The sequence below is a fragment of the Lycium ferocissimum genome, chromosome 9 (genome assembly GCF_029784015.1).
Source record: "Lycium ferocissimum isolate CSIRO_LF1 chromosome 9, AGI_CSIRO_Lferr_CH_V1, whole genome shotgun sequence".
Classification (NCBI taxonomy): Eukaryota; Viridiplantae; Streptophyta; class Magnoliopsida; order Solanales; family Solanaceae; genus Lycium; species Lycium ferocissimum.
This window is the reverse complement of record NC_081350.1, coordinates 15,586,882-15,600,450: the sequence shown is the minus strand read 5'-3', so window position 1 is coordinate 15,600,450 and position 13,569 is coordinate 15,586,882. Positions and strand designations below refer to the sequence as shown.

Below are 13,569 nucleotides of genomic sequence, written 5' to 3'. Positions count from 1 at the left end.
TGAAAAAGCACAGATCTGGAAAAATGTAGATCTAGAAAAAATACTAGGAGAATGAAGCCATTCTTCAAAGTTAGCAATAATATACCAAATCATATATAGGAAATGCAGATCCTCAAAGATCGAAAACGACTCCAAACATCACAAAAACAATCAAACTACTCGAAATTTCCTAAATTTATTTTTGAAGTTATATATGTTGTTTTAGTTGTATTAAATTTGTATGAATATTATATGAAAGTTGAATATAATATTGTTGTAGCTGTATTAAATTTCCTAAAACCGAACATGAGCTTTATACAACATGTATACACTTATATACATATTTCATAATCACTTTTAGATAGTTTTTATATTAAAAATCATGACCGAAATTCTAAGCCTTGAGTCATACACATTTCATACATGACAAATGTGAGCGAAATTCTAAAACCTAAGCGATATACATATTTCATACAGTTTTCATACACAAAATATTGAGCGAAATTTTTTGTAAGAAATCTATTGTTATGTTATGTAAACTAAAAAGTATCGTCATATTTCGTAAATATACCCTATTCTTATGTATATATATGTCATTCTCCCTAACAAAAAAAGTTGCTTTCTAAACATCATTTTTTTGCGCGGGATCGTCTTTCTTTTGGGGTGGTCTTTAAATTTCGCTCACATTTGTGGTCTTTAAATTTTTGCCCCTTCATATTTGTGATCTTTAAGTTGTGCCTTCGCTTGAAAAGGTGGGCAAATACATAAAGTTACGGGGTTCGAACCCCCGCTCAAGCATAAAATAAAAAAATAATTACGCAAGGCAAAGATCGGGGGAGAGTATGCTGGGATCCGATACAATCTTTAAGGAAAAGCTAAAGTTATGCCGGATCCGCATAACTAAAAATCCGTACCTTACGAGGTAATTTTCCTAAGACATAGTTTAGTTATGCCTTATGGGGCGAAATTTTAGTTAAGGCATAACAAAATTATGCCCCATAAGGCAAGAACTTTTCTTAATGCATGACTTTGCCTTATAAGGCAAAGTTTAAGTTATTTAAGAAAAACTTTCGCATTATGGGCATACTTTTAGTTATGTCTTTGGGGCATACTTTTTAGTTAAGGCATAACTAAAAGTTTACCTTGAAAAGTAATATATATATATATATATATATAAGGCAAGTCCGCCCTTCGCCGGCGGACTTTTACTTATAACACAACTAAAAGTCCGCCCCCTCCGCGTACTTTTACTTAAACACAACTAAAAGTCTCCCCTCAGATTACTTTTTGAACATAACAAAAGTTGTGGGAATGTACTTTCATTGAAGCATATATATATTTTTTTTAACTTTTCAAGGAAACTTTTAGTAATGCCTTAGCTAAAAGTGTGTCCCATAAAACATAACTAAAAGTATGCCCCAAGGCGTAAGTTTTCCTTAAGGTATAACAAAAGTTTGCCTTATAAGGCAAAATTTAATGGGCAAACTTTTATCTTAGGACCCGCATAACTTTGTGAAGGAATTATCAAAGTTATGCGACCCCGATACTTATGCCAAATCTCCCTTATAGGCATAAGTATCTTAGGGTCATAACTTTGTAATTCTTCACAAGTGTATGCTTGGGGGCATAGCGAAATTTAACTTTCGCCTTGCGAATTTTTTTTCAAATTTTTGAAATTGCGTGGGTTCGAACTCTGAACCTATGGGTTTTAGCCGAAGGGCAAAATTTAAAGATTTCAAATATGAGGGGCAAAATTTAAAGACCACCCCAAACGAAGGGCAATTCCCTCTAAACATCAAATTAGTCATTTAAGACAAAGATATCAATTTTTTTTTTTTTTAAAAAAAAAAAAAAAAAAACAAAGGAAGAAGCGCACAAAAATAAAGTGGTGGATTATTGAATGTTGAGGACCGAAACTCAAAGTGGCTACCATCACAAACAAGAAAAGGAAATGAACGTACATAATATAATAGTTTAAGTTTTGGGCATTGAAAATGTGAAAAATATTTACACCTCTGATCAATTTAAACGACAATTGTAGTTCATTCTATTAAGTAGCACTCATTGATGAATGTCTAAAATAAATTGTAAATAACCTAATATAATCTGTTGAATCACACTAAAATAAAATTGGTGCATTTATGCTTTTGTAGTCGTGCAGTTTCAGGGAAGATGTTAAAGAAATTCATAATGTTGTGTAACACTGTATGACAATTATGGAAAAGTAATTACCCAGTTTAGCCCATCTTTATTTTATTGCTAGCTATAGCAACTTTTTCAACCTTCTGTTTTTTCCTTCCCACTACCACAGCTCATACCAACGGATAATAGGAAAGAGGAATACGCTGGAGTGTTAAATTCTTTCGATTCACCAAAATTTTACCCGTTCATCCATGGTAGAAACACCCATGAGAAACCCATGCCAAAAGAATGCCAGGGTATCGTCAAAATTATGTCTTTTTAAAAAGTCGAACTTGTCTGCAAGTTTTGGCAGGTCTTCTCTTAGTTGTCCGGAATACTGCAAAACATAAGTGTTTATAAACACATTTTGTACACTATTATACGGTGTAGAAGTGCGTATAAACACCTCTTATACATTATGTATAAACTCCTCTTATGTATACATACCTCTCGTATAAGTTTATATAATATTGTATACTAGCCTTATTGTTATACCTCGCATTTCGCACGTCGGAATATTTTTAAGTTGGTTGCGAAGAATTATGGATAAGGTTATCTTTCGACTTTGTTTTATGACAAATGGTTTATGATTTTATTGGAAGGAAGCATTAAGGAAAGATTTGGGACTAAGAATGCATTATGGAAAAAAATTTGGAGGCTAAAAGTTGGGAAAATAATTTCCATGGAATGGCCAATAAATTCTAGCCATTAAAGGGGGTATGTGTTCATCTTATGGTTTTTAAGATATACAAATATGTGGGCAAAAGTTGACCAAGTCAAGGCATTAGTTGTCTTTTTATTTAAAGAGAATTCTAGAAAAATTGGGAAAATTGAAGAAAAATTGAAGACAAAAAAAAGAAGGAGAAAAACCGGCCAAAGGGACACATGACCAGCCATGTGCTCCCATATTTATATATATATATGTGTGTGTGGAAAATTGCAAGACAAGTCATTATTTTTCCTAGAATTTTCAAGAAAGAAGGAGAAAAGAGAGAAAGAGCACCACGGCCAAGAGGGCCGAACAGGCTCTCTTGGTAGTGATCATGGAAAAATTATTTTTCTTCTAGTTTTCTACTAATTGAAGAGCTCTCGTCGACGTGGAGTGGTTGTTGGAACAAAAAAAAAAATCATTCGTTGGTGTCATGACAATTCCTAGCCGAGAAGATGAAGTGGATGAGGAAGGTGAGGTCCAATCTCTTATGTTGAATGTTATGCATGATTTATGTATGTTGTAGTGTGTAGAAGTGAATGAAAGTCATGGAAATGTGGTGTGTAGTGTAGCCGTGGATATGGGATTGTAGCCGTGTGTGTATGATGGTTGAAGGAATGAAGAACGAATTGTATTCAACATGTTTTTGTGTTGTTAACGCATAGATAATGGATGAAACTTATGGAATGTTGTATGTTGTGGAGAGAACCGAATAGAAATTGCTTGGTGTGTATTAAATGAATCAATGTTATCTTGCATTTTGGTTGTCGTCGATATGAATTCTACGACGTAAAATAAAGGTTTAATGACTTATGTTGGTGTTGCAATTGTGTGGGCTGATTTGATGTAGTATTTTAATTGTCGTGGTATTGTGAACTTTATGATGGAAAATGAAGTCTTAATGATCCAAGATTAAAGTTGTAATCATATGAGCCGTTTGGAAGCTAATGTGATCGTAATATGCTTTCTTGAATTTATAGAAAGAATGTTGTAATGCGGATTGTCGATGTAGTCTATGAGTTTGGAAGGAATGAAATGCGATTGTTGATATGAGTTTGAATATATGGAGTTGAATTAAATATGCATGATTGTCGTCGAATTATGTAGAATGGAGTTATTAATGTTAGAATGCGGTTGAATTGCTTATCGATATTGTTGAAGTCGTTGTTGGTGTTGTTGTTGAATATTTGGGCCGAGCCATAATTCTCGGGACGGTGTACTTACGAGGGTCTTTTGAAATTAAGAGGGAATATAAGTGAACGTGTTTGAAAGGTTAAGACAAGTGTTTGATAATGAAACTAATGAGTGGATGAATTCTCTTGCATGTAGACTATCAAGTTTGGATGGATAAGCGTAGCAAGGAAGGCGCGGCCAAGGTATGTAAAGCTACCTTTCTTTCTTTGGCATGTCTTAGTACTATTAGGCTATGACCCGAGCCTTGGGGTTATTCCACTCTTAGAATCCGAGCTTAGGTATGTACTTTGTTCGCTCCTTAAAAATCTACTCTTTGATGGGACCAAAATAAGATTTTCATGTTTTCAAAAGAATGAATTTCAAAGGTTTTATAAAAAAATTTTGACTATAAAAGGGTCCCGAACTTCAAACGTCCGTAACTTTTGCATACGAGCTCGGATTGCCCCCAAACATAATATGTATGTCCATAAGACATAACTTTCCCCTACCTACCCTAGTCGGGCTCGGACGGGGGTCGACACCCGTCCGTGGGGCCCGCGACCTTTCTATGCCTATTTCCGGGACGACCTTCGGAAAAATGTAAGTTTCGTTTCATTTGGACCTTTGCATATGAATTTTCTTACTTACTTAATGGTTTATGATTACGATTTTATGCATATGTATGCTCACGACTCCGCTCGTGCTCATGATTGCACCTCGTTCACCGAGTCCCGGCCTGGATTATGTTCGTGCGCAATATGATAAACTCCGGTGTGATCTTTGTGTTACGGTTCGCCGAGCTCCTGTCCGAGGGCGGGTTCCGTTTGGTGTGATCTTGTGACATGGTGTGTACGGTGGCTATGATGTGTTACGGGGATTTGTCGGGTTACGGAGATCCGAAATCTTGGTGTGATGCGTGGCGTGGCGCCAACGACGGCGGGCGACCACCGTTCTAAGAGCTTGTGCATGATTTGCATTTTAATTACATATTTTGATACTTTGCATATTATGTCTATCTTACGTATTTTATTCCTATGGTTCTCGTATTCACGCTTTTACATACTCGCACATATTCCGTGCATCGACCCCCTTTCTTCTGGCCGCGTTTTATCTGTCACAAGCAGTACTCCCGAGTGAGCTACGGATACTAGCGGGACATGCTTTCAATGATTTGGCGAGCTCCGGGAATTGTTGAGTGCTTTGCCGAGTCGGTTTGTGCATGTTATGATATCCGAGTCATGTTAGAGACTTTGCGTACGAGTCATGTGCATCGAAGTCGTAGTTGTGAGCGGCTCTATAAGCCGTCGTTTTGTGATATGTGATATTACAGATTTTGTACATTCGCAAGTTTGTGTTTGATTTGAATTATGTATTTATGATTTGGTCAGGGCCCAATGTGAGTACGAGTATTACGATAGTCTGAGGGTTCGCTCGGCCCTGGATAAGGGTCGGGTGCCCATCACACCCTGTCAGAAATTGGGGTGTGACACTTATACATTATTATACACCTTCATACAAGGTTGATACATTGTCTACTACAGACATATAAAATTGTATATTGTTGTATAATGTTGTATACCGTGAAAAAGTGAGAATACATATGTAATTTAAAAATATGGGTACGCGAATGTAATTTTGTATGCTGGATTGTACATTATTGAAATTTCCCCTAAATTAATTCCTATATAAAAAGGATAAAATTAAAATTGAAAAGTGAACCAAATATACTAATTAACGAGTGAAGAAAATTATCATAATTTATGAACTTATTAATATAAAATAACATATATATTGTAACACTTTATTTATATAAATTATTTAGTATATAATAGAGAGAAAAAAATATTTTATTGAAGTCAATCATGGGAATTACTTTAAAGTTTGAAAGCTTCCTTGGCACATTGACAGAAAATATAGAGGGTCAAAATGTGATTATTCATTATATATTAAATCATAATTCTAATAAAATTGGTGTAATTTAACTATCTGGACTAATAGTCTATAAAACTAATGATAAAAGAGTCGCACAAGAAAACAATGATAAAGTACATCAAAATCACAAAAACATGTGATAAATTTAGATTGAGTGAAAAAGTTCTCATTATAAATGATACTGGACTGTGAAAAGTTCCACAATCCAACATTTCTTTTTTAAAAAAAAATTATTTAAATATTGTCTGATAACTTTGAATATTAAAAGGGAGGTTAGTGTTATAAATAAATCAAGGGAAATAGATATAATATTGCAAAACACAATAGAAGTTAGCGTTGTACAGGCAAATTGAAAAGTGTTCTCTCTTAAATTTCCCAATATTAAAAAGAGAAGAATGAGTAGAGATATTAAATCAAGTGATAAACTAATAATAAAAGGTACTAAGAGTGTGTCGTTACATTCTCCTTTTATCCCAATATTAAAAGAAGAATAGTGAGTAAAATATTAAGTCAAGTCACGAGTAAATAATAAAAGGCGACGCACCAATTTTTGACAATATAATAAAATTAGGTGAGATTAGTTTTTGAATTGTAATTAAAAGATAAAGTTTTAAAACTAAGTCTAATTTGCTTGAAAATTTGAAATGAAAAATTATACTATTAAGTTTGAATTAAAAGATAAATTTATGTTTCCATGTCCTAACATATTAAACAAATAAATATAGAAGCCAACTAATTAACAATTACTTTTTAATCATAACCTTTTTAAAATATGTCAATGAGATATGATAAGAATGTTTTTTCCTTATCAAAACGTCGAAAGTAATTACAATCGTGTTATGATATTAAGTGTCAGTATAAACTTTTTATTTAAGTATGCATTATTGATGACATTGAATATAGTATATTAATAGTTATATTTATTATTTCACAAATTTATTGATTTTAAATTCTTTGATACTACGCGCGGTTACAAATACTAGTACTAATTAATGAGTGAAGAAAATTATCATAATTTCTGAACTTATTGATATAAAATAACATATATAATGTAACACTTTTTTATATAAATTATATAGTATACAGTATATAATAATAATAATAATAATAATAATAATAATATTTGGGGCCTTCTAATTTTGGGCCTAAGCAATGACATGGCCTTAGTGGCGCAGCCTTAGCCCATGGTCACTGCCCTGATGTGGCAGTGCTATAGATCAAATATAAGTGAATCACTACAAAATCAAAAATATTTGATAATGCCTTGTAGCAGTGGTGTGTGGTCAGTTTATGTACATCTCAACTATTTCACTGGTGTCTACATCTTTTTACAAGTGGGTGTATCATGTAATTATATTTAAATATGTTGTGAGCAATGCAACTATTCCGCTGGGTATTTGTGTCTTCTCATTTTGTAGGTGTTGCTTCTTTATACTTGTACGCATGTATGATTACTCTGTCTATTAAGATTTAAATAGATGAGAAGAAAATCGCATTGTTTTTTTCTTTTCTTTTTTGGCTTTTGATGGGATTCGATCCTAGTCCCGTGGTATTCGTTCCAACTTTATCAATAGTTAAGCCACATCATTGGGTGTGTTATAGTATTTGATAACCTACCTAGTGTAGATGCACCCTCCGCAGTCTTTAGATGCAAACTGTGCCCCAACATACAAGAGAGATTAAATAATGAGCAACCCCAAATCATTCTAGAGCCCAAACCTCCCTTTACCCTACCTGTTGTCTCCCTTGTTTAGCTCTTCCTCTAAGGGTTGTTGTGTAAAAGGCACAAATGAATTCAAGATTACCGCACATTATGTATTTATTTATTTATTTATTTTGACAGGAACCATAAAACACTCCATGTTGTTCTTTCTGTCTTATTTTATGTTAAAAAAATTCTCTAATAGGTCAAAAATAACATTTTAATATTTTTTAAAAAATTGCTTTAATTTTTTTATTTTATCCTTAATAGATGATTTATAGTTACACAAATATTCTCGATTTGTTTTAAATTACAAGTCTTAAAAGTTTTTAAAACTTTGTACTCAGTCAAACATCATTTGGGACAGTATAAGATGCAACTCAAGAGTTTTATGACATATCGAACCATTGACGTATGCAACTCCTAAACAACAACATGATCAATATAATTTCACAAGTGAGGTATGAAGAAGGTCGAATGTACACATACAAAAAAAAAAAGTTTTAATTCCTTTTAGAGAGAAGCTAAGCAAAAGGTAGAGAGTAGAAACAGCCTTTCTGAACCCAAAAAGAAAAAAAGAAGGAAACAAACAAACAAGGAGAGAGCAAGGGAGAGGCGACGTGGAGACGTTAGAGCAAGAATTCACATTTGTGGTTGTTAAACATTTACCACACATAGCCTATACCATTGAGTGTTCCTTCCACTCCTGCCTGCAACAATGGCTACTCTATTTGGGCCTCTTCATGCCTTCCATAGAAGCACCTCTAGCCATAGAAGATTCATCTCTCAACATTCTTCAGATGCCAGATCAATATTCAATCATCAGGCCTTTATTCCCTTAAACAATCAACCCCATCATCATCTTCTTGTTGTTAAACAAAATAAGCAATTAAGCAAGTCAATTAACGCAGCTGACACCGATATTACAACACTCACTTCAGACCCCGATATCACTTGGCAAATTGTCATTGGCTCTTTAGGTACTATTCATATTCATTGCTTACTGTTATTTCTTTCCTTTTTTGCTTCTTTTTTTGTTTTCTTGGATTAATGAATTGGTGAGAACTGTGTTTACAGCCGGTGTGACACCTTTTGTGGTTGCTGGAGTCGAGTTCAGCAAAAGAATCGTTAAGTACCCTCCTATATTTAAATTCCATGCTACTTCAATACGCCGACGGCTACTTAAACTTACTGGTAAAATTTCATCTACACATCCAAATTACAGACATGTTTCAGTTGAACACATATTATGTTCCTATTAGACACTTTCGACGCAAACTTTGGAAATTGTTTTGCGCGTATTCTCAAGCACCTACTATACAGATAAGTGAATCACATAAAACATGTCTCCTCCTTTTAATTATACACATCAGCCTCTATTGAAACAAGCATGAGGTTTTATGACTTATTAAGACTAATTTGTATAGTTAAGGGATGTGACGCATTTTAAATGGTTAACTTATCTTATGTAATGTGCACTTAGAATACACACAAGTTCTTTCAAAATTTGAGCCGAAAATGTCTAATAGGAACACTTTATCATGTTTTCAGGTGTACAATCGAAACATACTATAATTTGTGTCTAGATAAAAGTTATTGACAAATTTAAGGGATTGTCGATGTTTCCGCCTTCCATTTGACATCTTGGACCCCATAGTCAAAAAATCTGATTGGCACAAAAAGCTTGTTCCTTTGGCAGGTGAAACAGAGGAAATGTGAAGTTTGTGGGGGTTCAGGACTTGTTCTCAAGAACAACAAATTTTATAAGCGATGTCCTAGTTGTGGTACTATCCTACTCTACTTGTCCGCATTTAAATTTTCTTCCTTTTTATTAACTTCAGTAGCATGTAATTCCTGTATTCATTTAATTTCTTTTGATACTAAACAGGCGGATTTCTGCCGTGGCAGTCTTGGAGAAGATTCTTCATGGGTTAATAGTTTGTGGAAGCTTCATGCCAAGTTTGATGATTCACCCCATTATACATTATACATATGTATACCACTTGTAAATTTGTTTTTCGATACATCAAGCAGCTTTTGACCTTGGAAATTTTCTAGTCTATTATTTGTATTTTCTTACATAGCCAAATATAAAGTTGCCTGAAAACTAGAAGCTGGAACAACACTAACAGTTCTTCATTGATTAAAAAGAAAAAGAACGAAGACGCGGGTTACGATTTGAGGCTGTAGGGTTTAAGTAAGTCGTTACTTTCATTATGTACATGTGACATGAATTTTCATTGATCATGTCACATGATTCATGTGGCTCCATTCAAGCTAGCATGTACTACCCAGCTTAAAGTAACGTGTGTCCGTCACTGAGTTGCAAAACCTCTCTAACTCTTTCATCCTGAAAATTGTTTTCAGAGTGTGTTGTCCAAATAGTCTTCCAAGTTTTATTGCAACTATCCAGCTTTAAGCTTCATTTTGGCATCTAATACTACGTCTTCAAATGGTTAAAACAAAACAATTTCTGGACAAACGTTGAGGAAACGATGTAAAGACAATCGACAAGTCAGGCAGCCCGACAAAGTTCTCTGGGCAATCCAGATTAGTTAATGTCTTTTGCATACATTATTTGCTAATCATGTTAATAAATACGTACTTAGTCGGTCTTATAGTTGGAAGGTCACAACATTTCCATATCATTGTCTGAAATGAAAATACAACGCATGGATTGACCTAATAATTAACTCATGCTAAATGTACACTTTCATGCAATGAACAACTACGAGTGATACGTTTATAAGATCAGGACATTATTTACGGTCCTAGACCAAGAACATTTGATGGTTGCAGCAGATGCATATTGACATTTTGTTGCATCTGCTCCAATAAAATTAGTGCAAAAATCCAAAGAAGTAGTGCTATTGCTCTATTGAAAGCCAGTATTGTACGGTAAAACTTGTACAACAACTTTGTTATGCGGTTATTCATGGCGCTGTCATAGAAAATACTTTATTAATTTAAAAACGGAAATGGTGCAAATACTTTCCATGCTTTAACTCAACTCAAGCCAAATTATAGAAACTTATTCCATGGTCACCGCTAACTGTTTTATTAGTCCCAAATTTTTGGGGTTACTTTTTTCAATAAATGCTGGTTACATTTTTTTTATGTTATTTGTACCAATATATGATCTATTGATGAGTGTTTTTGAAGTAGTCGGTCCAGCCCTGAACCTACGTGCCTACTACTTCGTTTCTCAGGAAATTCCCATAGCAGAAATCCTAAATTTGAGACTTTCTAGACAACTAATATTCTCTTAAATAAAGGTACGCACAATTGGATCAGCTTCATGAAAATCTTATATTCCCTGAGAAGGTCTTACCACGTGGAAACGCTCTTTAATGGAATTTTAGCCTCGTTGGTTGTGGCCAAAAAAATTGATTTTAGCCTTTGTTGGTGGTGGCCATAAAGTCATTGATTTTGCTTGGTGGGCCTGGAATACTCTCCTTATCAATTTATCGGGTAACTACTAGAGGCTCAGGTAGCCCATTTGAATTATCGTATTGTGGGCCAGAGCAATTACCCTATTTGAAATGACCCATTTCATATTAGAGAAGTCTATGTATGAACAAAGATTAATTTTACTTCCCCACCTAGCTACTCTTGGCTAGGGGAAGACCCTGAGGGAAAAGTTATAGACACCTTTCATATTTGTATTCGGAGTACCTCATCTAATTTCTTCTGCAATATTAGGCTTTGACGACATTTATCATGGACTTTTGAGACTTGAGACATTTGAAGAATCATTTCCCTTCTTTGGTTATGTCCGGAAAGAGCGACCTAATTACCTATTTCCTTTATGGGAAAGAGAGAATTAAGAAATCCGCAAATATTGAAAAAACCACAATTATTATTGACCAAGGAAAATAATTCGCAGTAAGGACAAGATATATAGTTGGACCATTAAAGCCCACGCTCAACATATTTGATTTTTGAGCACATCTTTGTCGATAAAAGAAATTAGATGAATTCAAGTAAAAATTTCTCGAACATATCAATAAGCTAGACGCGTACTGCGAGTTGTTTCATCTCATAAATAAACTCAGACACTCAAGAATTTTGTTATACTCAGACACTCAAGAAATCTGTTGGACTAATCTGTTGCGGATATACATCTTTTACAACCAACACAATCCTTTGTTCATGAAGCAGAAGCAATTTGTTTCCCAAGGCATCATTTCTAACACAACAGCGAGGTAGGCTCAGACACATTGAGTCCATCCTATACATGCATCATAAATTTTTACTAAATATGACATTGGATTTATACATTTTAGAATGTTATAAATTTTCGATCTGGTAAACTTAGAAACAAATTATTTATTTAGAAACCATATACGTTAATGAGTTATCATAATTTTTTAATCAACCACTTCTGGATTGGTTTATAAGAGATGAGAGAGGTCGAAATACTTCGATCTCTCATGTTTTGCAAACAATATCATACCTTATGTTGCAAATATGCTAATTAAAATGAGTCCGCGACCTTTTTAGTATGGAAAAAAAAAACTAAACTGACATAAAAAAAAAATTACATAAGTAGGTTTCACGCACGAATTTTGTGCGTGAAAGGACCAAACTGTAAAGTTAAAACTTTGGTCCTTTCACGCACAGAGTTCGTGCGTAAAAAAGGTAACAAACTGTCCCCTTTGTTCTTTGGCCAATTTTTTTTAAAAATTGACATTTCTTCCGTACTTTGACTGAAGATTAGTTATGTTTCAAAATGTCGGAATATCAATATTTTATATAGAACTTAATATCTTTTTTCGCGTACAATAATGTCGGCTCATTACATTAAGCACACCTAAACGTTTGGATCGTCGTTTTAGGGGCTCTAAAGTGCCCCGAAGTAAATTTTGTTTGTTTGGAAACTTGTTAGTGTTATTTTGGTTCAGCTTATATAGCAACAAAGATTCTAATTAATCATCATGGGGCGAAGGAGGGGACGAAGAACCGGAGGACCTAAAGCCCGGTTAATAGGTATTGGCTTTGTCAAGCTAGATGCACCGTTCTCGGAGAGAGAGAAAACAACCGGAAGATATTCATCCGTGTCACATAGAAAATTCGAGCACGAGTTAACAAAGCCATTAATATTAATTAAACCTTTGATACCATACAACACCCTTTCATCTATCTTGTAAAAGCTCATTATATTCTTTTTCTTTTTCTCTTGTTGTTCTTATTTTAGCAATGACAACAACAATTTAAATAAAACACACTTAACCTAGAGGGCAAGAGTAAACCAACTTCCATGGAGAAAATGGAGTGCCTTCTCTTTCCCACTTAGCCATTTTTCAAAGAAACTCTTCTCCTTCATTTCCTCCATTTTCACCCCTTCAACACAATTTTGCACCCCCAAAAACATGTCTCAAAGCTCCCAAACCTCAAACTTTGCTATAGAACCCGATGTTTGTGAATGCGGTTATTATTGTTGAATTTTTATGAATTATTAACTCTAGAAATTAATAATAGACTTAAACAATCAAAGCAAATTAAAAACTTACTAATTTTTTTCTTATTGATGACTTCATCATAACTAACAATACAAATTAACCGCATGAGTCATAAATTTAAAAGAACTTAAATAACCCCTAATCTTCATCAAAATAGAAGTCCTCAATATCGTTCTCAAAAAATATTGTGGTTTCTTAAGACACATCTTTTTTCGGTAGATGTTAGTTCTCTACCTAAGCCGATGATGCTCGTTCGTCGACGAACTTTAGAGATGTAAAATCTCTGACATTTTGCAAAAGATTCTCATTTTGTTTTTTCTAATCCTTGATACCGCAAGCTCGCATGCTTCGGACCTACCTGCATGGTTATTGAAAATCTTGTTGGATTGAGCGCCGAGATTTTTCAAGTCACGAACAAGAAGTTTTGATTC

General features: G+C 34.2%; 1 protein-coding gene across 1 annotated transcript; it reads left to right on the top strand.

Moving 5' to 3' along the window:
• Nucleotides 1-8,196: 8,196 nt before the first annotated feature.
• Nucleotides 8,197-9,726, top strand: LOC132029701 (uncharacterized). The gene is made up of 4 exons (XM_059419028.1): nt 8,197-8,656; nt 8,754-8,803; nt 9,376-9,460; nt 9,565-9,726. The coding sequence occupies exons 1-4, from the start codon at nt 8,395-8,397 to the stop codon at nt 9,609-9,611; spliced, it is 444 nt and encodes a 147-aa protein (XP_059275011.1). The 5' UTR covers nt 8,197-8,394; the 3' UTR covers nt 9,612-9,726.
• The last annotated feature ends 3,843 nt before the right edge of the window (nt 9,727-13,569 follow it).